The 26,242-nt window shown below is 36.3% G+C and overlaps 1 protein-coding gene across 1 annotated transcript; it reads right to left on the bottom strand.

Moving 5' to 3' along the window:
* Window positions 1–9,609: 9,609 nt before the first annotated feature.
* Window positions 9,610–24,966, bottom strand: BIRC3 (baculoviral IAP repeat containing 3). The gene is made up of 9 exons (XM_019712684.3): window positions 24,832–24,966; window positions 18,289–21,486; window positions 18,081–18,180; window positions 16,766–16,844; window positions 15,970–16,018; window positions 14,138–14,380; window positions 10,699–10,953; window positions 10,394–10,435; window positions 9,610–10,284 (listed from the first exon to the last, which is right to left on the bottom strand). The coding sequence occupies exons 2-9, from the start codon at window positions 19,160–19,162 to the stop codon at window positions 10,091–10,093; spliced, it is 1,836 nt and encodes a 611-aa protein (XP_019568243.3). The 5' UTR covers window positions 19,163–21,486; window positions 24,832–24,966; the 3' UTR covers window positions 9,610–10,090.
* Window positions 24,967–26,242: the final 1,276 nt, after the last annotated feature.

Raw genomic sequence — 26,242 nt, forward strand, 5'->3', positions numbered from 1 at the left:
CCCGCCCCGCCACCTAGTACCACAAAAGTAGTGGCATGCAGTAAATGTTTGTTGTATTGCAGGAGCGAATTTCTTAATTTTATGTTCTGTGAAGACACTCTTTGTCAATAAAATCAGATGCTTTTTCTCGGGGGGAACTCCAGTGGGCAAACATTTCAAAAACTTCCAAATAACAAGCCACTTAGGCATTTGGGGAATTCCAAGACCCTGAACCATTTCCCATTTCCTGTCCCTGTCATTTCTGCCTGCCAGTCAGTCTCGAAACAGGAGGTCTTCTGTTCCAACGTTAATAGTAAAAAGAAAGTATTCATAACAGTTTATGATACAGAGAAAAGAAATGTCATGGCTCCCAATGACTAAAAACTTTCAGATATGCACAAGAAGAGTTTGGTAGTAGTTTAGTATTTAGTTCAAGTCAGTATTTCTCGGAAAGTTACAGAATCTTCCTTATGTATGTGGGAAAATATATATAGCAAGAATTGTTCATTCTGAATTCAAGATTATTTCAGTTCTTGTCCAGACCAAAAAGTAAGATAATGAGTATACTTCAGTATAGGGGAAAATTCGAATTTAAAAAACTCAAAAGCCTTAGATATTTTTCCCAAATATGTATGTAATGACGTTCAGGTATAATAAATACTACTATATGACTTTAATCTTGTATAACCTTACAGTTTGATGTTAAATTTACTCAGTTAATCTTTTTCATATTTTCAGTGTAGAGTTGCTGGTGATTTTTAAAACTAAGGTATATGTCTGCTGAGGTTGCCATCCTAACACTTTTCACATTTATGTACAAAAAATATTTACAGGAGCCAAGACAATTTCAAAGAAGAAAAGACTGAAGGGACTTGTCCACCAGATAACAAGTTGTATAATAAAGCAACTAAATAAAGTAATTAAGACAGTATTATATTAGCACAAGAATGTACAAATAAACAATGGAACAAGATAAGGAGCCACCCCCACACACACAATTATATATATATATAATGTTTCATTCATATGTGTATAACTTTGATATATGACATTGGTATTACATGTTAGTGAGAAAAAGATGAACTAGTTAATAATCCTGAATGAATGGTTATTCTAATGGAAAAGTTAGATCTTGACCTAAACTATTAAAAACATTCCTGGTGGATAAATAAAAGTGAACAGCTTTCATTATGAATCTGGTGACTTAAATGTATTTTGTGAGTTGTAATATATTGAAGTTGTTGTCATTCTTGGTGCTCAAGTGTTTTTTATTAATCTTAGGCCAATATGAGCTCATTCACATTGGCTCCTGAGTCCTTTTGACATGGCCCTAGTAGTCTTTGATTGTTTTTCAGACTGGTTTTGTACATTTCTTACCTCATGTCTTGGTTCCTTTAGTGGGAAATGGTGTTTAAAGACCATAATTTGAATGTTTGTAGTGCTAGTTGTTATTGAGTTGTATTGTTTTTATAACCTAATCCATGGACAGAGCTGAGTAATATACTTTTGCTTTGTGTAAATATACCATAAAATATATTCAACTAGTACTATAATGTATTCAACTATTTCCCTAATTGATAGACATCTGAGTGGTTTCCAATCTTTTGCTATTACAAATAGTACTATAATGAATAGTCATGGACACACATTTTATTTTAGGATATATTCCCAGAAGTTGGATTGTTAGATCAGATGGTAAATTCATAGTAATTTTGCTAGATATGACCACATATCCCTCCCCCTCATGGGAGTTAGCATTTTGCAATCCAGCCAGCAATATATGTAAATTCCATTTTGCTGCACAATTTGATAACAAATTCCAGGGGAGTATGTTACCAAACTTTCAGCTTTTTGCCAGTCTATTAGATAAATAGTATTTCAGTATAATTTTAATTTATTTGCTCTATTATGAATGACACTGAAAATCTTTTCATATGAATCAATTGCATATATTTTATTTTTAAAAATTAAATATGAAATTGTTAGAATTGATATGTGGTATTGTTAAAAAATTATTCTGATACTTGTTAAAATGTCAGCAAGTAAGGAGCAACAGGTTGAGACTTTATTCAGGCATATTGTCCTAAGAGCATTGCAATACTGGAGAGAGATCAGGCTCAACTCTGAATACAGCAGACAGCTGAGGATTTATAGCCAACCAGCAGAATGAAAGAGTCAGCAGATGTAAAATTAGTTAGTGGAGACATCAAGGGCAGGGAGATTCTTGCTGAGGATAGGCCAAGGGTTTAATACATGAAAGGTGGAGGTTAAGGAATTTGGTCAGTTATCAATGGTGGGGGAATTTTCACTAACCTGACTTAGCAGGATTCTTGCTAAGACTGAGCTAGGCAGATCAAAGATAGGGTGGGGCGGTGACAAATGGAGAAGGCACTGACTTAAATCTGTAAAACAAACTTTACCTTTGTTAACTGTGCTTTTCCTAGTAGCCTCCCCAGAACTGGTCTCCCATACCCTTATTTCTTTTATCTTTAGCTAAAGATGGTATTTAAGCCTGTGGTTTTGTCCACATCAGGGAGTTACTCATTTTTCCCTGGGTATCTCCCATGTATATGTGAGGTATACATGTTAAACTTTTTTTTCTTTTGCTAATCTTTTATTACAGGGGTCTCAGCCAATAACTCAGTAGGGTAGAGGGAAAATTATTTTTCTTCCCCACATCAGTATATACCATGTTTCCCCGAAAATAAGACCTAGCCGGACAATCAGCTCTAATGCATCTTTTGGAGCAAAAATTAATATAAGACCAGGTCTTATTTTACTATAAGACCGGGTCTCATAATATAATATAACATAATATAACAACATAATACCCGGTCTTATATTAATTTTTGCTCCAAAAGACGCATTAGAGCTGATTGTCCGGCTAGGTCTTATTTTCAGGGAAACATGGTACTGTAAGGAAGGAAAAAATCTCTTCTTTTGCCCATCTTAGGTTCTCCAGCTTGGGTTCTGTAAATTAGACTGGCCAAAGAAAGATTAGCAAGAGAAAAACAAGTTTATTAACATGTACATCACATATGTATAGATGAGAAACCTCAATGAGGGGAACCCTCAGGTGGTTAGAACTTGGGTTTAAATACCAACAAAGGAGGTTTGGGGCCTTAGGGAAATTACCAGGAAAAGTACTTTATAAATGTAAATTTCCATGAAGAAAGGAAAACTTTTACCTGTTTTTAGACCTTTTCATACTGGTTCTCAATGGCCTTTAGCTCAAAATAATCCATATGCCAAAGAGGCACATTTTATGGTGGCATGTTCTGGTACCCCTCATTACAAAGATGAAATGTATACTTTCCTAAATTTTTGAAGTATTTCTTTAAAAAAAATATAAACGAACCCAACACATTAATAACTTAGGGGCCGGCCCGGTGGCTCAGGCGATTGGAGCTCCATGCTCCTAACTCAGAAGGCTGCCAGCTCGATTCCCACATGGGCCAGTGGGCTCTCAACCACAAGGTTGCCAGTTCGATTCCTTGAATCCCGCAAGGGATGGTGGGCTACGCCCCCTGCTACTAGCAACGGCAACTGGACCGGAGGCTGAGCTGCGCCCTCCACAACTAAGACTGAAAGGACAACAGCTTAACTTGGAAAAAAGTCCTGGAAGTATAAACTGTTCTCCAATAAAGTCCTGTTCCCCTTCCCCAGTAAAATCTTTTAAAAAAAAGCTTTGAAATTATGGCCACATCACAACTTCCTTCCCCAGCTTGTGGTTACTTATTTACAAGCATTACCTTTCCATCTGTTGGGGAAAAAAAATCACTTTATATATGTATACAGTGGTACCTCGGTTTTCGAACATAATCTGTTCCAGAAGACTGTTTGAGTTCTGAAACGTTCAAAAACAGCCGAAAGCTAGGCCTCAGGATCTTGCACTCAGCAGAAACCGTGTGACATGTTCGATTTCCAAGGTGTGCTCAAAAACCGAAGCATTTGTTTCCGGGTTTACGGCGTTCGTAAACCAAAATGTTCGTCAATGGAGACGTTCAAAAACCGAGGTACTACTGTAGCTGCCTTAAGACTTTTCTTTTTTTCCATAAAATCTTTTCATTAAGGTTGTGGAACTAGAAATAATCTGAAAGCTCACTTGGTTTAATTTATCTTACATACTGAGGACATGACCAAGATAAGTATGGAAAAGATTTCTACAGCTGTATTATAAAGAATCTGAATGTTCATGACAGCTTTTAAAGTCTGTATCAGAAATAATTAAAAGCTTAATTAGTGAACATTAATCATTTAATGTAAATTAGAATCTCGGCAGTTCTAAATTCAAAAATCAATGTGTTAAAAGTTAGGATGATAAAGGTTTATGTAAATGGGTTAAAGATGGCCCGTGTATATTGGCCTCATATTTTTTACTTCTCACAGCAGACTGGGACCATTAGCTGAAAAACTTTCTTGTGCCAAACTCAAATTTTTACACATCTAATAACTTAATGTATCCCAAATAACCATATTTTAATCCATTTTGAGTCTGCCTGCTCTGCATACCCAGTGTCCACTATCTAAAGACAAACCCTCAGGCTATAAAAGACCCGAAGCTGCACCTACCCTGACTCAGGGACTGTTGTGCAACAGCAGTCACCTAGACTATATGTGATGTAAGCCTTCTTTCTGGTTCTCCTCTTGCCTAAGAGTTCCCTTGCCCTCTTTCCCTTCATGGTGCTCCCACACCTCTGTCTCTGGAAGGCCTCCTGCTGCAAGGGAATAACCCTCGCATGAGGCAGTCAAGCACCATCAAAATAAAGCTTGGTAGTGTGCTACTACCACCTCGTGCTCTTTTCTTTAATTGGCCCCCAACTCCTCAAACTCATAACAAAAGAAAAGACATTATTATTGGAGAAAAATAGTCACAAGAATTCATGCTGGCAAACACAAGGCATAGAGTACCTTGTTCTTTCCATATATATTTCCTGTCGAAGGAGGAAAAGATAAAAGACTTCTAGGATCCAAGAAAGGCTTTTCCTGTGGTTTTCCAAAAAGCAATCGTGGGAGAGACTGACCAGTTGAATCTGTAGTAGAATTATTCCAAAGCCTTATGAAAGTGCAATAAACAAAACTTTAGGTGACTTAGAAAATTGAGTTCTCCTCATATGTTAGGTAAAGTAAATGATATTAAATATTGAAAACATATAGATGATTGCTCAAATCATTTTAATCTTTGAAATACATGCAACATGTCACAATGTATAAAACTTGGGCATTAGAGTGAAACAGGTTTTGCTTTAATCTCTGCTGCTTCTCCTTGAGTTATATGGCCTTGAGCAGATTAACTCATTCATTTAAGAAACATGGAGTACATACCATGTGCATAAATTCTAAGGACAGGGAGAATAAAAACAGTCCCTGTCCAGGAGCTTACAGACTAGAAGAGGCCAAGAAATTAATCCCATACAATGTGAAAAACATTATCATAAAGTCAAATACAGATAATAAAGGAGCATGAAGGAGACCTTTAACCCAGCCTGGGGTGGGGGGGCAAGACTAGCTTCCTAGAGAGAATATTTTATAGTACACATCACCTTTGTATATACTTGTACACTGATGAATCTCTAATGTTTTAAAGTGATAAAACTAAGGGCAATTATATTTTTCTAGACCAGTAGAAATGTAATGTGATCTACATAAGTAATTTTAAATTTTCTACTAAACATACTAAGACAGTAAAAAGAAGAGTGAGATTCATTTTAATATATTTGTAATCCAACATATCTAAAATATTATCACTTTAACATGTATTGAGATATTTTGTATTCTTCTATACTAGGTCTTTGAAATTTATTACCACACATCTTAATTCTGAGTAAGCCATATATTAAGTGCTCCATAGCCTGGCAAAGGACTACCATACACAGATCCATTTTGGACCAGTGATTCCCAATATTTTCAAGTATGAAGACCTCTCAAAATATTTTGAGTATACCCACATTACAGTTTGACACTTAATAGCTATTGATTGATAAAATCTTATTGAAAAAAGCTCTATCAATAAATTTCACAATGCTTTTCCATGTATATTTATTTTGCATAACAGTGTCTACAATTATTTAGAAAATGGTACAATAGGATATGGTACTATACCATATCGTAGTATGGTATGACGTAATATGTTTAAGCTAATTTGAATTACAATTTGGCTTGACAAAATAGATGGATCACTATTCTGGGCATGACTTAAGTTCTGTTGTGTTCACTCCTATTACAAAGCTGACAGATGAGCACTTTTGAGAGGTTCCTTATAGAGGTGATTCAAATATCCCAGTGGCAGGATGATTACTAAGCTAAAGAACTCCTAAGGTGTCTTTCAATTTCTGGTAGTAGTTAATGTGGGTTCTCCTCCCAACTCTTTCATTTACAAGTTGAGACCTTAGGCAATATACTTAACTTCTCCAAGCCTTGGTTTTTTTCATCTTTAAAAAACAAGAATTGTATCAACTTAATAATATTTGCTCATTCTGAGATATGTCGTGTGTGTGTGTGTGTGTGTATACACACGCATATATATAATTAACTCTTTAAATCCTCACCATAATGCTATAAAATGTTGCTATATTATCCCCTTTCCACACAGATACACACAGAGGCACAGAGATATTAAATAATTTGCCAAGATTATTCATCTGTGATTTGAACCCAAAGCCTGCACTTTTCATCCCTGTGCTTATACTGTCTTTCTTAAATTGCAGTGAGTTTAAAATAAGATAATGTACATAGACAGCTCACACATGCAAGTTCAATAAATGTCAGTTTATGATTATTACTAACATTCTAAGGCCTGTATTTGTGCCTTTTTTAAAAATGGTCTTTCCTAAATTGAAATACCTTGCTTCATCATTCAGAAAACAGTTCCAATTGCCACCTCTTACATGTATCTTTTTTTATTAAATTTATTGGGCTGACATTGGTTAATAAAATTATATAAGTTACAAGTGTACAATTCTATAATACATCATCTATATATTGCATTGTGTGTTCACCACCCAAAGTCAAATCTTCTTTCATCACTGTATATTTGACCCCCTTTACCCTCTTCTACCTTCCCCTTCCCCCCTTACTCTCTGGTAACCGCTAAACTGTTGTCTGTGTCTGAGTTTTTGCTTGTTTGTCTTGTTTGTTGCTTTTAGTTTTATCACCCACATATGAATGAACTCGTATGGTCCTTGACTTTTTCTGACTTACTTAGCTTAGCATGATAATCTCAGAATCCAACCACATTGTCGCAAACGGCAGTATTTCATCTTGTCTTATGGCTGAGTAATATTCCATTGTATATATGTACCACAACTTCTTTATCCAATCATCTATCAAAGGATGCTTTGGTTGTTTCCATGTTTTGGCCAAATATGAATCTTTTTTTTAAACTGGGTTAAGCTTTTCTCTTATAAAGTCCTTCTGATATCTAAACAAGCGCAGAATTTGGCCCATGATTCTCCATCAATGATTATGTCATACTGTTTTACCAACAATGGTAACTAAGAAGGAGAAAATCCCCTCTCACATCCCATCCCGACTCACAGAAAGTCACTGATTCATTCAATTATTCAATAGGGCCCTATTCTAGGCCAGGCTCTCTGCTAGATGCTAGACATATACTGGTGAATAAAACACATGGTTTTCTTTCTCATGGAAATTTTGATGATAGAATATAACATTAAAGAAATAAGAGTACACATACAAATTGTGGTAAATGTTATGAAGACTGAAAGGGCCATTTGGAAGACAGTCTAAGGGATAAAATTTAGCTAGGAATCAGAGAAAGCCTCTCTGAGGATGTAACATCTATGCTAAGTGAGACCTTAAGGATGAGTAGGAATTTGCTTGGAAAAGAATGAATGAAAGAATATTCCAGTCAAACACCCTGAAGCAAAAGAGCTTGTCATGTTTAGACCTGAAGAAAATCAAGGTAACCGGGAAATAATGAGCAAGGGGAAAATGGCAAAAAATGAGGTTGAATTCTATGCAGAAACCTGTCAGAATCTGATAAGGAGCATGTATATTGTGCAATTTGAAAAAAATACCTGTTATTTGCACAGTACAAACTGCAAGTTAGACCTTGCCTAACTCTTCTTGACTGGAAGGGTGGGGGTGGGCACAGTTTTAAAAAGAATGAGCGGTTCTGACCCACTGAGAGTCTATTTCAAGTATGTGAATGTTGCTTCTAAAATAGTGAATCCTCAAACATCACATCTGCTAGTTTTGCCTGGAATTTACTTAGTAGACATCCACACTGTCTACTGTGATGTGCAAGAATGTTAAGAGGAGGTGAAGATGGTTGAATCACATTGCCTGTGACCACAAAGGAACTTAATGGCTAATAGTATCAAGTAATATTAGGAAATGAATAAAAAGAGTGGATGGAAGTTATAATGAGCATGAACTAAGTATGAAATTAAGCCTGCTGCGAAGTTCTGAATTGTAACACTTTATATTATATATTGCATATTGAAGTTTAAATTATCTACCAATTAATTCTGGGAACTGAAGGCCATGTTGGATGGGGGCGGGGGTGAAGTTGGAGAGAACTAAATTAATTAATGGATGTTAAATACTCAAAAACAGTGTCTGACATATCATTAGCTAATGGAGATACCAGTATCATGTACAGTGATTTATTTTTTTCCAAAACAAAATTTCAATTTAACTAATACTTAGGGAATAAAATATTTGAATAAATAAGTTGGTTATGTTAGCTATAGATTATTAAAATGAGAAATGAATGAGAGTTTCACAATGGAGATAGCAGTTCAAATAGTATGTATGGTATGCAGTAAGACCAGTTAAAAAAATGGGTGTTGCAAAAAGGGCATGTACTATCTAAATATTTATGCTATAACTGAGTTGCAAATCATCTAAGCAATATTACAATTTTATTAAGCCTAGTACCCGAGGAGGACCCTGTGGTTAGCATGTGGCTAAACTCCTGAGCCTTTTAACAGAGAGGCAAAATCAGTTACATCCCAAAGAAATAGTCTCCCAGCATCAGAATAAGGATGTGGATCCTTTCTCCAGTTGCTTGATTTGTAATCATCTCTGTAGAACTCTAGCAAACATTTAGAAGTGGTTTAGATAATTGGCTGTTGCTTGTCCCTCCAAAATATTCCCCATCATAGTGTTACTTCTGGTTTTAAAGTCCTAATAACTATAGGAAACAAAGGATAGAGAATTATGAATTGGATGTGGTGCCAAAAAGTAATGCAAAGGAGGAAATTTTGCTACACTGACAGTACAGAACAAATTTATTTACAAAAAAGAGCTGTTGGTTCCAAGGGCTGTTAACCAGTGTACTTTCTAAGTTCCAGAATTAGTACCAATATGGTGAGAATAAAACTAGGGACTTTTCTCAATCATAGAGCTGGCATGTGATTTCTTGAATGAATCAATAGACAAATGAGTAAACAAATTTACTGAAAGGATTGTTTGATTTCATCTCAGACATCCCATAGAATCCCATAGATTAAAGCCAGGTGTGGTTGACCCCTGTGCTCTACAAATGTGAATGTAAAGAAAGGGATTTAAACTGTACTTCAATATTCAAGACGTCTTAAGGAGGTAAGGATGGAGCCTGTGAGTGACTAAATTATCATAGAAATAAAAATATTAAGAAAAAAAGTAATTCCAAATGTTTTATTAAAATGTTCCTCACAGAATTCTTTACAAAAACGTCATGCCCCTAAAAAGTCATTCAACAAATATCAAGACCTTCTGTGTATAGGACACCAATCAAAAAAGGCAGAGAATCCATGTTCTTGTAGTCGTACTACAACTCCAAAATATTTAAAATTCTCAAAGTTTAATTCAAAAATCTTAAATTTTACTTCACTTATAATTTCAATAGTGATGAAATATTGACTTAGTATTGTACTTGTAGTGCTTATCCCTATTTTGTGTTCACAAGAAAAAAAGCCTATCATTCTCTTACTATGGAAAATATATGTTTATATGTTTTAGCTATAGATTTATATAAATATATGTGCGTAAAACAAAATCATCTGAGTTGTAAATAAATTAAAAATCTTAAGGAAACCAAATTAGTATAAAAGTTAAAATTACAATACACTTAATCCATTAATTGTAAAGTTTTGGATCGTCTTCATGAAAGAAATGTACGAACTGTACCTTTGATTGTACCTCTACAAATAGGACATTTTCTTAGAGAAGGGGCACAGTCTTTGCATACTACTAAATGACCACAAGGAATAAACACTATGGACACTTCTTTGTCCATACACACTTTACATGTTCTTTCTTCTTGTAGTCTCCTCAATTGTTCTTCCATTGGTAAATCTAAAGAGAAACAAATTTTTAATGAAAGGCAATTTCTGCTTCTCCAAGAAAAGCCAAGAAATTTTTTTTTAAATGTTTTCTACTGTTTTAATTATTAGTACTAATTTACCTGAAACATTTTCCGTAGGAATATACTTTATATCCTGTTGCACTAAGGGAGAAAAAGAAGAAGTATTACTATGGCAAATAAGGTAATGTTTAGTCACGAATATTTATTTTTAAACTAACAGTTTAGACTCTGGCCAAATACTATGAATAACTGTCAAAATATCAAGGCAACAAAAGTCTTTAGTCTTTTGTGCAATTAATAGTTTATAAAATAGACTGGATTGTTTTCAATAATCACAAATTATTAATAACAGCATATTTTCAATTGACCTGGAAAGTTCTCAAAAGTAATATTCCAGCACTCACCAAATAATCGCTTGTATAATGTGAAATCAATTTCTTGTAGAGAGTTTCTGAATACGGTAGCGGCAAAATTTCCTTTTACTATAACAGTATCAATCAGTTCTCTTGCTTGCAAAGATGTCTGTGTTTTCTGTTTAATAACATCATGCTCTTGTTCATTAATCACTTTGGCAGTTAGTAGACTATCCAGGATTGGAAGCACACAAGTCAAATGTTGAAAAAGTGCCATTCTATTCTTCCGGATATAGGATAGGTCATCTTTATAAAAAAAGAAAACAATAAAATAAAAGAAAGAAAACAAACACAAACATGTTCAAACTCTTCTCACAAACTTCCTTCCACACCTACATATATGACTGAATGAAAAACAACCATAATCCATAATCAGTTAGGTATTAACATTGATTGCTAGGTTTGGGTGTACCTGATCCCCTGTGCTAATAATAATGCTATTTATAGTAAGGACTAACCCTTACTGAGCCCTGTGGTAAGCACTGTAGATGTATTTACTTATTTCATTTTCACAACAGCCCTTTGAGGGCGATCCTAGTAACCTATTTTAACAGATGAGAAAACAGAGGCACGGTGTGGCAAGTAAATTGCTAGAGGACACACAACTAGCAAAAGTCAAACCAAGGCAGGTTGGCATCATAGTCTGTGCTTTCAACTATTTGGCAATACTGGTAAACTTTTAACCAGATAAAAAGTAGAACCTAAAAAAATTGAAATTTCAATTCAGTCTAGTCAAATTGGGGAAAAATAAAATCAAGAAAATTAAAATGATAGAACTTTTTTTTCTTAAATTATCATTCATCCACAAAATTTCTTTAAAAATTCCACTTTAATATGAATTTTTAATATTTCCCCAAATTAGATATGCTATTGCCATTACCTAAGTATTTTGTAGTAAAAAGGGAAAGACAAACCACATTTTGAAAACTAAATCCCATTCGTCAATGACACATTCCTGTCCCATAGGATCATTGTATTCTCCTTCAAGATTTAGATTTTATATCTATTGGTAAAATGTTTGACATTGTGAAACTGAAATTTTATTAACTCTTTGGAAAATAAATTATGACTCTAAGTTTACTAATTGTCATATAGTTTTACCATGATCCATAAAGCTATTTTTATAAAATAACTAATAATGACTGTCCAAAGAAGAACTAGTAGAGAGAGATGATTGTTAGATTTTAGAAACACTGACTTTGTCAAGTAATAGGACACAATAATAGAACCATTTGATAAAGAATAAAAAAATAATGCTTAGTCAAAAAGTCAAGGTTAAAGATATACATTTTGAAGATAATTGAAGCTCTGAGAATCAATGAGAAAAAGACCAGGACCTAGAACAGTGTCTAAGCACAAGGTAAACGTTTCATAAATATCTGTTGGACAAACGAACAACCAAGCCTTAGTAATTTAAAGAACAACAGGATCAAAAAAGTAGCAGCAAGAGGGGGAGAAGAATTAGAACTTAATTCTGGTGAAGTATCTATGTTAGAGTAGAGATATATTAGAAAACTAAATTATAATTTACCCCGGTATTGAAGAATATTAGTTTTTCAATCTAAGATATATTTTTCTAATTAGGTTTTACTTAACCTAACATAATAAGTTCTCTGAAATTCTTAAAATTTCTAAAATTTGATTGCTAGTAGCTGCAGAAAAAATTCTCATTTCAAAGTCATAGACTATATTCTGGCTTATAAGAGGTGAAGACTTGAAAATACCTTTGAAGCACATTATTCTTTTATTCTGGAAAAAAATATTTTTAATTCTCTCTTTATTTACACAACTGTCAAGAAATTACTCACTCACTGCTCTTGGGAACACATAAAGTAATCAGTAACCTAAATGGAAGTATTTGCATTCACTCATTTAAAACATACTTCTTGAGTACAGACTATGTACAGACACTGTGCTAGGTAGTAGCATAAAATGCTGAACTGAGAACTAAGGGATCTTTTTGATAATGCAAATTATTGCATATTGTTGACCTGGGATTATCTCTGCAGACTTTGTTGACTTTCTTTGAAACAAATATAAATATTTTATAGCTGGATGGCTTAGACTTCATGGGGTCTGTAAACAATTACGGAGATAGGTGTTCTTTTCTTTGAACAATTGTTCACTCATGACCAATGGTCAAGACTGAGAAGACTACAGGAAGGACGTGCAGCCCGATCTTCACAGTGAAAAAGAGAACTTGACTAGGCTGGGCAAAGATGAACCTGGACTATGTTCCTGCTGAATCAGTGGTGTGAGGGAATGAATAATTCACACTTTGGTAAGTATGGAATGCTGTATGACTGTGGTCTGATACATTTGCCTAGGTTGGCCAGAAGACAAATCCACCTTCATGAGCAGGGGTAGGTTTATCCAGAAATGCGTTGGACCGATCTCACTGTCAATCATCTTGAGAAGAAATAGATCCCCGATGGCCTTGAACAAGAATATGGGGCAAACTCTTTTCTCTTTCTGTGCTTTATGGATATTGGGGAGTGTGAGCTTTGATAAGGGAAAGCATGCTAGGGATTTTCCTAGTTATTTGTGTAAAGTGGCCAGAGCTACACAGAGATGAACCAGAAGCTAGGCAGAGAGATTCATGAGGATGGGCTTAGGGGCTCGAAGAGAGGCCACATATGGGCGTGGTTGTCAATTGCCCTTTGTGATATAATGCTCTTCTGTCATCCCTACATTTCCAGTAAGAGCTTGTTAAAAATTGCAGTCTGTTGAAACGACTCTCAGATCTGGTCTCCAGGCTTGGGAAAGAGTGGCAACGGAGAGATCATCCTCTTTGTCTTGGCCCAGAGTGATGATAGCTGTCTGAGCAACCAGATGAGACTGGACATGCTCGGAGGAGGAGAGTTTTTGTGAAGTGCAATAGAGTAGAGGCAATAGAGGAGCAAAAAAAGCTAGCATGGAAGGGCGTGGGTAACTTGTCTTGAGAGAGTGTGAAACCATATTCTAGGACTCCTCTAAATACTGGGGAGACGTGAGAAAAAGGGAACTCAGCTCTTGTGTGGGCAGGTAGGAGACTTAATCATAATTTGTACATTAATTTATAGTCACAGGCTGACATACTATTACTCTAACATTAAAATTAATCATTGTCCCTGATCCCACCCCAATTTACAACAAATGGGCATGAGCAACTAGCCTGGGATCAAAAAATAGGCCATGAATAATTACATACACAATCAACTCCCAGAATGAAAATATAAATTAAGAAGAATCAGGAGGAAATGCTTTCATTCATTATGTCCATTTTCAACTCAAATATATTTTAATGTGAAGAAATTTTTCAGAATTCAAATTCAGAATACTGAACATAAGAAGATCTGATTGAATTGACTATGAGTATATTTTTAGTAACTTACATACAATGATACCAAACCATTATGGAAATAGAGACTGTACTAACAAATATATATACCTGATTCTTCTTCCTCAGTTGCTCTTCCTTTCTCCTCTTCCCTTATTTCATCTTCTGCATCAAGTAAGTCTAATACAAGATCACTGATGGTTTTATAATTCTCTCCAGTTGTTAGGATTTTACTCTGAACTGTCTGTTTTACCAGCCTTCTATTGAAGCCCATTTCCAAGGCAGCTGTAACCACAGGTGTATTCATCATGACTGCATCTTCTGAACGGTTTTCTCCAGGTCCACAATGAATAACTATATGGAATAAAGAATTTAACACATAGGGGGACCATCTGTATACTTTTAAAATTAGAAGTTATTACAATATCAAAAGCAAAAAGCCCAAAAAATGTATAGGCACTATTTTGTATTAACTTTGTTAAATTTAAAACAATGATATACATGTTCGGTCACTAGAATAAGGATATGGAATATTGCATTAAGATACAAAATATGCATTATCTGGCATAACAATGAATGGGACAAGGAAACAGAATGTCAGGGATCAACCCCACCAGAACTGAGGTTCTTTTTTTCCACGTTGAATGAACAAATGAGGATTCTAAATCAGATACATTTCACATATTTTCGAAAGAGGCCATTGTCATCACTCACCTTTATGACTACAATGCCCTCTCACAGCGTTGCTCCTATCGAGTGCATTCTCAACATTGCACCAGAGTGACTTTTTAAAAACACAAGTCTGACTGTGCCACACTCCTTCTTACATTCCATCAATAATTCCATTGTTCTCAGGATAACATTCAATTGTGCTTACAGGATCTCACACAATCTGGACCCTGTTTACTTCTCTATCCTCATCTCTCGCCACTTACTCATTCTCATTCTACATTCTAGCCCAGAAGTCACAAAACGATGGCTCTTGGGTCAAATTCCACCTGCGGTGCTGACTTCTCTTGCAGCTGATTTGCTTTATTCACTTATATGTTTGCAAATCCTACTTCTGTCTACACAGAATTCTGTTCAGTTCTTCAAATGTGCCCATTCTCTTGTGTCACTTAAGTCTTTCATGTGCTGTTCTCTCCACCTGGAATATTCTTTTCTTCCCTTTGTCACTTGGTTAATTCCTACTATTCCCTTCGATTCTGTGATAAGACAAATACTGCCTCTGATCTGAAACTTTTGCTGATCTTCCAAGACGGAGTAATTGTCCCTCACGCACTCTCATAGCACACTTTACTTTCCCACCACATCCCTTTCAACTATCTGTGTATTTGTCTGTATCCCTTAGACTATTAGCTCATGAAAACAGGAGTTATGTTTTTCCTGTCCTCTGTTCTTTCCTCATAATTGCAGATAGATACAAAATAAATACTGAATTAAATTGCACACTAGATAATGGAGTAGAAGAGCTTGTTCAAATATTGACTCTACCACCTTTTAGGTTTAAGGTGATAGACAGGTCCCTTAACCTCTCTAAGCCTCAGGGTCCCTACTGGAAAGTGGGAATACTATTTTCTACCCTCCATTTCATAAAAAGAATATGTGAGCAATCTAATGTCATAGTGGATCTTCCCACACTGGTCTGAGAACAAGGGTTAGGCTGGATGTATGTAGTTTGGTAAAATTACAGATGCTCAAGCCCCACCCTATTCAATTCAGTAGGTTTAAAGTGGAGACTAGAAATCTGTAATCTTTTTTAAAGTTCCTCAGGCAATTACGATATGCCCTAAAGTTTGAGAAATAGCAACTAAATGTATTTGAAATTCATTATAAATTGTAAATCATAACACAAATGTACATTATTACCATTATCAAATTTCAATCTTAATAGTACCAAATGGTTCTAATGTAAATGTGGCAATTATTATCATTATACATACTTGGTGACTCTGCATTTTCATCTTCTTGATTGTCTGAAGTAGATAACAGCTACAGAAAAAGGTATGAAAATTAAAACATAAATTTTATCCTGTCCATTGCAAAAAAAAAAAAAAAAAAAAGAATGAATCAAGAGACCTATTCTATTTAACTTGTGGCAAATTGACTCACTTACTGGAAAAAAAATTTTCTATGTCAAAAGCAGTATTTTATTTACATTCAACAGTAATTTCCTAAGCCATAACTAACCGAGATTCTTTGTGTATGTGTGTATATTAACAAATAAAATCTATTTTTATTAAAGCAGGAGAAGGGCTACACCTTTCAATGATCTGTGAGACAATCATTGTTTGCCTTTCAACCCAAAGCTCTTACGTTTCCTGAGTCATCCTTTGGGATAAGGTGGACCTTACATCAGTTCCATTTACTATGGCTAGAAAGTGTTTGACCCTCATGCTGCTATATAAGTTCTTATTTGCTTTTCCAGAAAGATAAAAAGAGCAATACAATTCTCTTTCTCAAATCTTTTAAGGAAAATTTATATAGCAAAACATTTAGGGGCAGCCGGATGACTCAGTTGGTTAGAGCGTGAGCTCTCAACAACAAGGTTGCTGGTTCGATTCCCCCATGGGATGGTGGGCTGCGCCCCTGGCAACTAAAGATTGAAAACAGCGACTGGACTTGGAGCTGAGCTGCGCCCTCCACAACTAGATTGAAGGACAATGACTTAAAGCTGATGGACCCTGGAAAAACACAGTGTTCCCCAATAAAATTCTAAAAAATCAATACTCTTCCTACCTGTTCAAGTAGGTAAGGGTAACTGGCTTGAATTCGACTGATAAATTCTTGTCCTTTAACTCGTATCAAGTACTCACACCTAAAATGTAAACAAAATTAAGTTTGGGGAATTATTTTAATCCAGACATTTGTAGACTGTTAAATATTTCAAATGAACATAAACACATATAACCACTTGACTATTCATTTAGCATATGAGATGTGGTAAGAGACACTGAAGTCAAAGGCAATATGATGTAAGTAAGAGAAAGGCCAGAACTGGTAACCTGCCAAACCTGAAGTGATTAAGGGTCTGGAGTCTCTCAGTCCATTATAGATGAGTAAGGCCGCCTCCACTCAGAGCTCCTAATATATATATGTATGCACACAATTTTCATTATAAAATAATTCAGGATACCAAGTTTGGTGATCAACATTAAAAATAGTAAAAGTTTTGACCATGAAAAATATAATTATAGGAGACCTGATTTTGATTTTTTAAAAAGGAGTGTGAACAAGTATGAAATAATCAAAAACGAAAGACATGACAATAAAATGCTATGTAGTGATCAAAACAGATGAGCTGGGTCTATATTTACTCTGATCACCGTATGTTACAACCTGTCTGGTGCTTTTGATCTCCCTTATCCTGTTCTCTTTTTTCTTTTAATCCATAGCACTTATTATCTTCCAGTGTGCTATGTATGTAACTTATTTATTAAGTTTTTATTAATTGTCCAGCCTCTCCTGCTATAAAATCATCACATAAAACCAGGAGTCTTAGTTTTGCCCCACTGAGTATTTTAAGCACCTGGAACAATGCTTGGCAATAGGTGATCGATTATTGAATGATGAATGAATGGAAATATGTCTAAGAAATAATGTTGATTGAAAAGAGCTTCAAAACAGCATATACAATATCTAATTCACGTAGTAAAATTGTGTACATTTATCTACACATATACATGAGCATAAAAAGACATCTGGAGGGATGTTCACTAAAATGGTAACTGCAGTCATCTTTAGGTTGTGAGTTTTGGATATATTAATTTTTTTGTTTCTGTTCTTGTCTACAACATGTGATTTTGGTTTTTAAATGAGCATAGACTATTTAAAAATCCACATAATTACACACAAAAAATCCTAAATCTATTTCTTCTGTCTTAAATTTCCATCAAAACCTTTTAAGTAATTGTTTTTCTAAATAATCCATCCTAAAATTTATTCACAGTATTTTTGAAACAAAGAATAAAGTAGCAACTGATTATAAGTCTAACACATATAATCCATCTCATGATGATCATACACATTTGCAAAGAGAATTTCAAACAATTACCTTGGAAACCACTTGGCATGTTCCACCCATGGGTCATCTCCAGATTCCCAACACCTTAAGCCACCATCACAGCAAAAGCATTTGACATCATCGTTGTGACCTAAAATTAATTTTGGACCAAAACTTATGAATACATATAAATTGCCCACTACAATATATAAAACATGTTGAATTTTTTTTATTATTCTTATCAGATTAAGTTTCTTACCCATATAATAAAAACCCGCATTTGCAAGCTGCTCAGGTTGAACTGGAACACTAGAGGGCCAGGTACAGAATGTTCTAAATCGGGCTGCCCGTGTCTGCATGCTCAGGTTAGAAACAGGGTACCTTGAAGTGTCTTGAAGCTGATTTTCTAAAAACGGGCATTTGGGGAAATGTCTCAGGTGTTCTGACATAGCATCATCCTTTGGTTCCCAATTGCTCAATTTTCCACCGCAGGCAAAGCAAGCTACTCTGTCTCCAGGCCCTACATAGTAAAAACCTGCTTTTGCCAGGTCTGTTGGCGACAAAAAAGTCAATGGCCACATCTGGAAAGTAAGTAATCTGGCGTTTAGCGTATTCATTACACAATGGTAGGGACTTCTCCTCAAGGCAGAAAAATCTTGATTTGGTCCGTAGTTCATAGAATTTGATGCCGAATTTAGAGGACTTGATGGAAAGCTTGAATAAGAGCCACTGAAATATCCACCGTTTTCCAAACTTGGAGATAACAAATGTGTGGAATTTGTCACTGTAGAAGGAAAAGTAAGCTGAGAGGTGGCTCCCAAAATGTTACCTGAATTTAGTTTCTGAACAAAGCTACAGCTAGGATACAACTTTTTATGCTTTGCAACAGGATTGTCTCCTTCTTTCCAGTTATCCAGCATCAGGCCACAACAGAAGCATTTGACTTTGTCATTTATACCAGTGTAATAAAAACCAGCACGAGCAAGACTCCTTTCTGAGACAGGAACACCAGCGGGGAAAGTCGAATATGTAGACATTCTGTACAGTTCACATGAAAAGTCGTACTTCAATTCAAACATGTTTGCGCTTTTCATCAAGTTTGATAAGAAGACACTATTTTCTACTATGTTCATAAAGAAATGGATGGGGAGGAAAAGGGACTAGCCTTTCTCTAGGGAGGTAGTTTTGTGCACAGCTTTTGATTTATGTTAGTTTTAGTACTAGGTTAAACACCTAGAATGGGAAATCTTTTGGGTTTTTTTCCTCCTGTGCATTTAGGGTTTCAGCACAGCAAAATTTAAGTCCTGCACTGATCATCTTAAGGGACAATTATGCACAACAGCACCTTTGTACAATCTTTATAGATGCAATGTAAACGTGATGCTACACAGTACCTTGTGATGAAAATTAAAACCCTTCATAAAAGTGTAGAGTGCGTTAGGTCATCAAGATGCCATTTAGTGGCAGGCATTTCCACAGATAGGTCAATTTCTCCACTAGATTGTTTCAGTGACATTCAGCCAGCCTAAAGATAAAACATCTGACTCACAGAGCTAACTTGTTTTCATGATGGAAAGTTATGCAATGTAAGTACTCTACAGAAAAATATTCAAACTATGTTTATTTTGCTTTATTTAAATTGTAAAATTTGGTAGCCAAGATAAATAAAACGCTTAAGACCTACCTCAAGAAAGGAAAAGAACACTTTACCATATTTCACTGCTTCTAAGATGCATGCTTCAATATCTCTGTTGAGAAGTATCTTACAATTAATAGCATATCATCTTTTAATTAGCAGCATTTTTCATTTCTTAGAGGTATATAAAATAATGGTGTGTCTTACAATTGAAGACATATTAGATTCAGTGAAATGTGGTGTATCCCAAATCTTTCTTAAGTAATTTTTCTTCCTACAATCATTTTAATAGAAGAACAAACTATCTGAAATTTTCCTCCAGATAAAGAGCTTAAGTAGTAACAGACTTGGATGATACATCTTAAGGCATAATTTTAAAGATTTATTGAATAATAATTATTTCCCATAGATTGTCAGGAACCTGGTGGCTTAGAAATAGTGATATCATTAAATCTTAGCAAATTAGACATTCTATTTTAAATAAATTATCAGAGAGGAATGTATTTGCTCAGTGGGTCTTTTAAATCCAGCTTCACGCTGTTGAGAGTCAACATCAAATCTGACAGTGGGCTTATTTTTAAAAAGTCAAAAGTCAGAGTGCTGAGTCAGTAGGCTAAGAAGGATAACCAAATTGTTCAAATTTGGCTTTGGCTAGAAATTATTTCACAGATAGCATACCTTGAACTGGAATTTATCAAGACAAAATAAATAAATAAATTTACTTTGTCACAATCCACTCCTTATGAACAGCAGAGACCTTTTCAAAATTCAGAATATCTCAATTATGAGTAGCAATTAGTAAATAGGTTCTGCATCAATAATAGCAATGACGGATAAACAAGTCATCAGGGTTTCTCTAGCAGTGATTTGCAAACATGGTTTCCAGGGTCCCACAGATGTTGGGATTTTTTTTTTTTTTTTTTGGATGTTGGGATTTTCTACTGCAGACTTTAATGTTTTACTTCCAGATGGCAGGAGAAACACATCTCAATACCAGTGTTTATTTCCCTCAAAGGTGAGTTATTATGTCTAGTTTCAGTTTTCCTTTCATTGGTTAAAATTTTACACATTGTTATCAAAATCTTTTCGGTGTATATTATTGTCTCTGTGTAAATTATCTTTCTGAATAAGTTTGTTAATTTACCAAAATGTAACTATCCAGCCATCATTTTTATTCTTATCATTTTCAGAGATAATAGCCCATTTTAACAAACTAAATTTTAGACTTTTAAAATACCAGTAGTCTTATCAATGGTTAATTTCTTCACCAATCATCAAGTTCTTCTTTCCTACTTTCTCTAAATTTGTTGTACATAGCAAAAAGTTTTGTTCTTGACATTTCTTTGTCATTGTAGAAGTCTTTTAATGTGTCAAAGGTCTTATTTGTATATTTCTCTAATTTAGCAGAGGGTTGAATATTAACTCTTTGTTCTTGATAACTGTCATTCATTTTTAAGTCTTTACCAAACACAGGTACTCTACACAGCAACCAGTGGGAGATTGCCCGGCCAATTTTGCAAAGAGTGCTTAAACAATGTGTCCCAAGTACAATCACTTTTCCACCGTCAAATTCAAAATCAAATTCATTATTATACTTTATAGTTACACTTCATATAAGTAGATCATATTTTTAAAATGAATATTCTTTGTATGCCAAAAACTCTAATTACTTAATTTGTTTATGCATGCACAAAACTACCTCCCAGAGATTAGACTAAGTCCCTTTTAAGGGTTTTAGGCCTCCATTTTGAGCTGTTTTGATGTACAGAAAAAAAAATTGAAAAAATCTAGAAGTAGAACAGTTCACTTCTTTTGTAAAACCTGTTTAAAAAAAAAAAGAGATAGTTTTAAAAGAGAAATAATTCATAAAAGTAACACAATGATCTTTTTAAAAACATTTTCTCCAAAACAGAGCACTAGTATTTACTGATTGCCTACCATGTCCAAGGTGCTGTATGAGGCACCACAGAGGCCAAGAAATCCCAGACAAAAACCAAAGGGCTCAAACTGGGAGCCAGTAGAGGTATGATGTTTGGCCTGCACAGAATCGGACTTTAGTATTTTACTAATTTTTTTTTAACTTTTTAATTTTGAAATTAATTTATACTTAGAGAACCTTACACAAATAGCAGTTCCCACATACACTGCACTCAACTTCCCCAAAGTTACCATCCTACACAACTACAGGACAATTATAGGAACCAGGAAATTAACATTGATAATTCTGTTAATTAATCTGATGCCTTACTTTAATTTCACCAATTTTCCAAATAAGTTTCTTTGTGGACCACAGTATTTTTAAATGTTTTAATTAATTACCAACATTTTTAAAAAGTAAGAGATTTTCCATAACATTCTAGATTCCAAGCTTCTCTTGGAAAACCAGATCAGGCCACACAGGGCCTGTCTTCCTATATGGCAATAATCAGCCAGCTCCCAGCAGCAACTGTACCCTTTACAGAGGGCACATGCTCCCCAGTTTGGCACCATACTTTCACTCCCTGATACAGAGACTGTCAGTTGCTACTTGTCACTGAGCTAGCACTATTGCTTTTCTTGCAGTAGAATTCTGAGGAAAGTGAAATTGTCCTAATACCTGTGTCTATCAAAAGTAACAAAAATGGAAGGTAGACAAAGAGGGACACATGTGTGGAGAAAAATGAGAGTACCCTATTTCTTTGTGGAAAGGAAGAATATTCCTACATGTTACATATGTAAACAAAGTGTGTTTTTGTTTGCAACATACCCCTAGTTTTTTAATTTATATCACCTGCCTGGCCCCTATGCGTTTGAGATTGCTAACCCCTTACACAGATTTTACCCTAAAGAAGATTTGCTGTAAAAACAAGGCACATGTTTGTAGAAATTTAGACAACAGTTATATAATAAATATACAAAAATATGCCAAGATGCCAACCCTGGATCATTCAAACTCTGTCTTAACCATTTCCAACACCTAGACTTCAAAATGTTGGGGAAGATCTGCAGCCTTGCAGCCTGGGACCAGCATGACTTCAGGGGCCACCTGGGCTGGCCCTTCACCATCCCTAACTATTCTACTCAGCCCTATACAGCTTCTTAGCCCACTGCCCTATGCAGCTCTTCTAAACATTCAATACCTTCCTCAAATTTCTCCTCCACTACTCCCCATCTCGTTTTCGGTAGATGGCTTTGCCTTCTGTTTCTCAAAAAAAGAAACATCATTGCGCAGTAATCCTTTCACATTCTCAAATCCATGCTTTTTTCACTCACAAGCTATTTGCTACCTCTGATAACAACACTTGCCCCTGTACAGGTCCCATCCTCTCCTTCTGCTTCAGAAATCTTGCTCTTAACCCCATCCCCCTCATTTATTCAACTCTCACTCTCTACTGGCTCTTTTCCTTCAATATAACAAGCATGCTTAAGTCTGTCCCAGTTTTCAAATGTAAACAGACCAAAACATCCTCTGTCAACCACACTTTCCACTAGCAACCATCCTGTATCTCACCGTCTCTTCACAGCCAAGTGAACTGAACAAGTGTCTATGGTTAAGGTCTCCCACCCACGACAATTGGCTTTAGCCTGAACCACTTAAAACTAATCTCAATATTAATAGCACCAATAGCTTCTTTGCCAAAACCAATGGAAATTTTTGTGTCTGACACTGGGGCCCACTTCCTCTTAGAAATGCTCTACACCCTTGGCTTCTCTGATACCACTCTCTTGGAATTCCTCTTACCTTTCTAGTGGTTCTTTCTCAGATTGGCTCAAGTCCCCAACCTCTTCTTACTATAACATTTCCAGTGGGCAACCTCCCTGAGCCCAACTACCTTTTTGGGCACTTGGCATATCCATGTCTCTCACACTGGAGCATAAATTTGCTTTTCTTTCTGCCTCCCCCCAGACTGTTTGCTTCCTCAGATCAGACCTGTGTTTCAGCTCTGTACCATCCGGACCCCAATATCCAACCAGCCTGGCATATAACGTAGTAACAAAGACTTTCTGCTGAAGAAGTGAATGTTAGCAAACTTAACTGAGCCCCCATGACCACAGTACCCTCACGTGCACGGTATTAAGGTCATCAATTTTATATTAATGGCCACAAAGTCTGCACAGTGATGGTTTAATACCACGCTTTGGAGTCAGACAACTTGGGTTTCCAATACCATTCAGTGTCCCCTACCAGGCCTGTGATCTTGGACAAGTAGGCCTCCCTGAGCCAGAGTTTCCTCATTGTCAGTGGAGCTACTGGTAATTATGGTAACTGCTTCTTCAGCTTGTAAGAATTAAATCTGAAAAACACTTGTGAAGTCTTCGGAGGGGTCCTAGCATATAATAGGAATTAGCAACACCTAATGTTTGCAATAAATAATAGCAAACTAACTTAGCATTATTGTTAGTTACTTTAGCATCAGGTAAATGCCTCCAGCTCTTTACTAACTAAATTAAGAGCACTATCAGATTTCCATGCTAATCACCAGGAAAACAACAACAAAATAATCTGCTTTCTGCCACCATTTGGAAACATTCCTCCATTTATTCATTAAATAAATATTTTACTGAGTCCTTGCTGTGGCAACGTTCTGCTTTAGGCTCTGTTCTGAAGCTTATTTGGCACAAAGACCAGGTGATTGCGCTTGGCAAGCGAATTAAACCAAATATCAAAGCTTCCCCAGTCCACTGGCTGTCCCCAAAAGTAAAACAGAAACTGAGCACCCGGCAGGAAAGCGGACAAACGTGAGTGCCCGCGAAGGCAGCGCGGGGCCGGCCAGCACCCTCGCGCCCCCCTGGACCCCGCGGCCCCGCTCCCAGCACCTCCCCGTGGGTTGACAGCAAAGGCTGTGGGGCAGTGGCGCTCCCCAACGCCACCCGTCAAGAGAGCGCCCCGTGCGCCGGGGAAAAGAAAGACGCCCAGGCTCGCGAAGGACCCACTCTTTGCCTTGTCCCTGATCTGCTGGAGAGCCGACCTGTAGCCGACCTCTGAGCCCTGGAGCAAAGTTTGATGACCGCGTCTCCCTGCTGACACTCTTACTCCGCTGCTGGCCCCGCGCTCCTCTGGCGGAGCAGCAGAAGCGTCTCCTACCGGAGGGGGTGGGTTTGGGGGGATTGACAATTACACAGCCTCGCAGCGGCCCTGGTCACCCACCTTCTGCCCGGAGGCCGAGGTGCGCTGGCAAGACCTACCTGCCTGCCGAGTCGTCTCGGGTGACACCTGTCGCCCCGGCAGTTCCGCGCGGGTTAGAGTCTCACGCTGCTGTTAAATGTCCCCACCCCAACCTACACACCCGGTGTCCTGCACTCCGAGTGGTTGGTGCTTTCCTCTTAGGACTTAGGGGAAATCCAGCGGTAATAACCACATACACTTCCCCTTCTTAATCAGTGGTCTGGCAAAACCACTGGGGGATTTCCATGACCGTAAAAGCATGACTATTTCTTAACCGTGGCGTATCCGTGGCATTTACTGAAAGATCTTTACTTCTTTGTTCGTGGGTCAGAGGAAATATTGATAACCTGTGTTGAGTAGATGATCATTGGTCAGCCTGACTGGAAAAAGCCCATTTCCTAGTATACATATTTTGAAAAAAAAAAAGAAAAAAGAAACGTTGTGAAATCTTTCTGATAGTTTTTACTTTATGTTCTAATCAAGAAAGTTAAGGCATGAATGGAAATGCAGAAGCATGTAAAATAAAATCACATGACTCTCCTTTTCAGTTCAGTTTTACTGTGTTAAAGATTGAGATCACCTCGTTAGTTTCCTATGTTGAAATGGTTTTGTTGGTTGGTTGGTTGGTTGGTTGTTTTTATAACTAGGGTAGAATTGGCTGTAAAAAAAATTCTGCTTTTTGTCTCACTGGGGAGATTTCTAAGTTACTGTGATATTCTCATGGAAACTTGAAGCTTGTGTCTAACTGCACTACCATATTTCCTCCACATTCCTTGTCTAAGCAGTACATTTAAGCAACTTTCTCTAAGGTCAGTGCTTGCCAGGAAACAGATGGACTAAGAGAGCTCACCTGATTTTCCTGTCTTCCAGTAGATCAAAGATATTTGGGAACCAAACGCAGAATCCATAATATTATTCATTAATTCATCATTATCCTGTGGAAACAAGAAGATGTGCCCATTCCATTCAGCATAGCCAGGATGAGTTCCAGTTAGAGTCCCAGTTGGAATTATATCAAAAAGATTAAGTTTGTCTATCATGTAGAGGCTTCAATCATCTTTTGAACCTGCTTAGTTCAAAACTGTATAAGCCATTTTCAACTCACCTTTGGATGATCAAAAACATTTTGTGGTCTTTATACACTTTTCATCACGTACCCACCAAAAAAATTTGGAAAACTATTCCTCTGCACATTTTTAGCTTGACATTAAAACATAAAAGTTGCAGTAATTGGAAAGGAACTACAAAATGTAGACACGGATATTTTAGAATAAAATTGATCCAGCACTCTTTTAAACGTATTCAAATACCATAGCCATTTGATAGCCACTGTTATCTGTTCAACAATTAATATATTAGCTCATCATTAATAACTGGAAATATTATATCACTGCCTTTTGTCCTCTTTGAACATTCTACTTCCTCCACCGA

This window comes from Rhinolophus sinicus, chromosome 14 (assembly GCF_057876585.1).
Source record: "Rhinolophus sinicus isolate RSI-liver-muscle chromosome 14, RSI-T2T, whole genome shotgun sequence".
In the NCBI taxonomy this organism is placed as follows: Eukaryota; Metazoa; Chordata; class Mammalia; order Chiroptera; family Rhinolophidae; genus Rhinolophus; species Rhinolophus sinicus.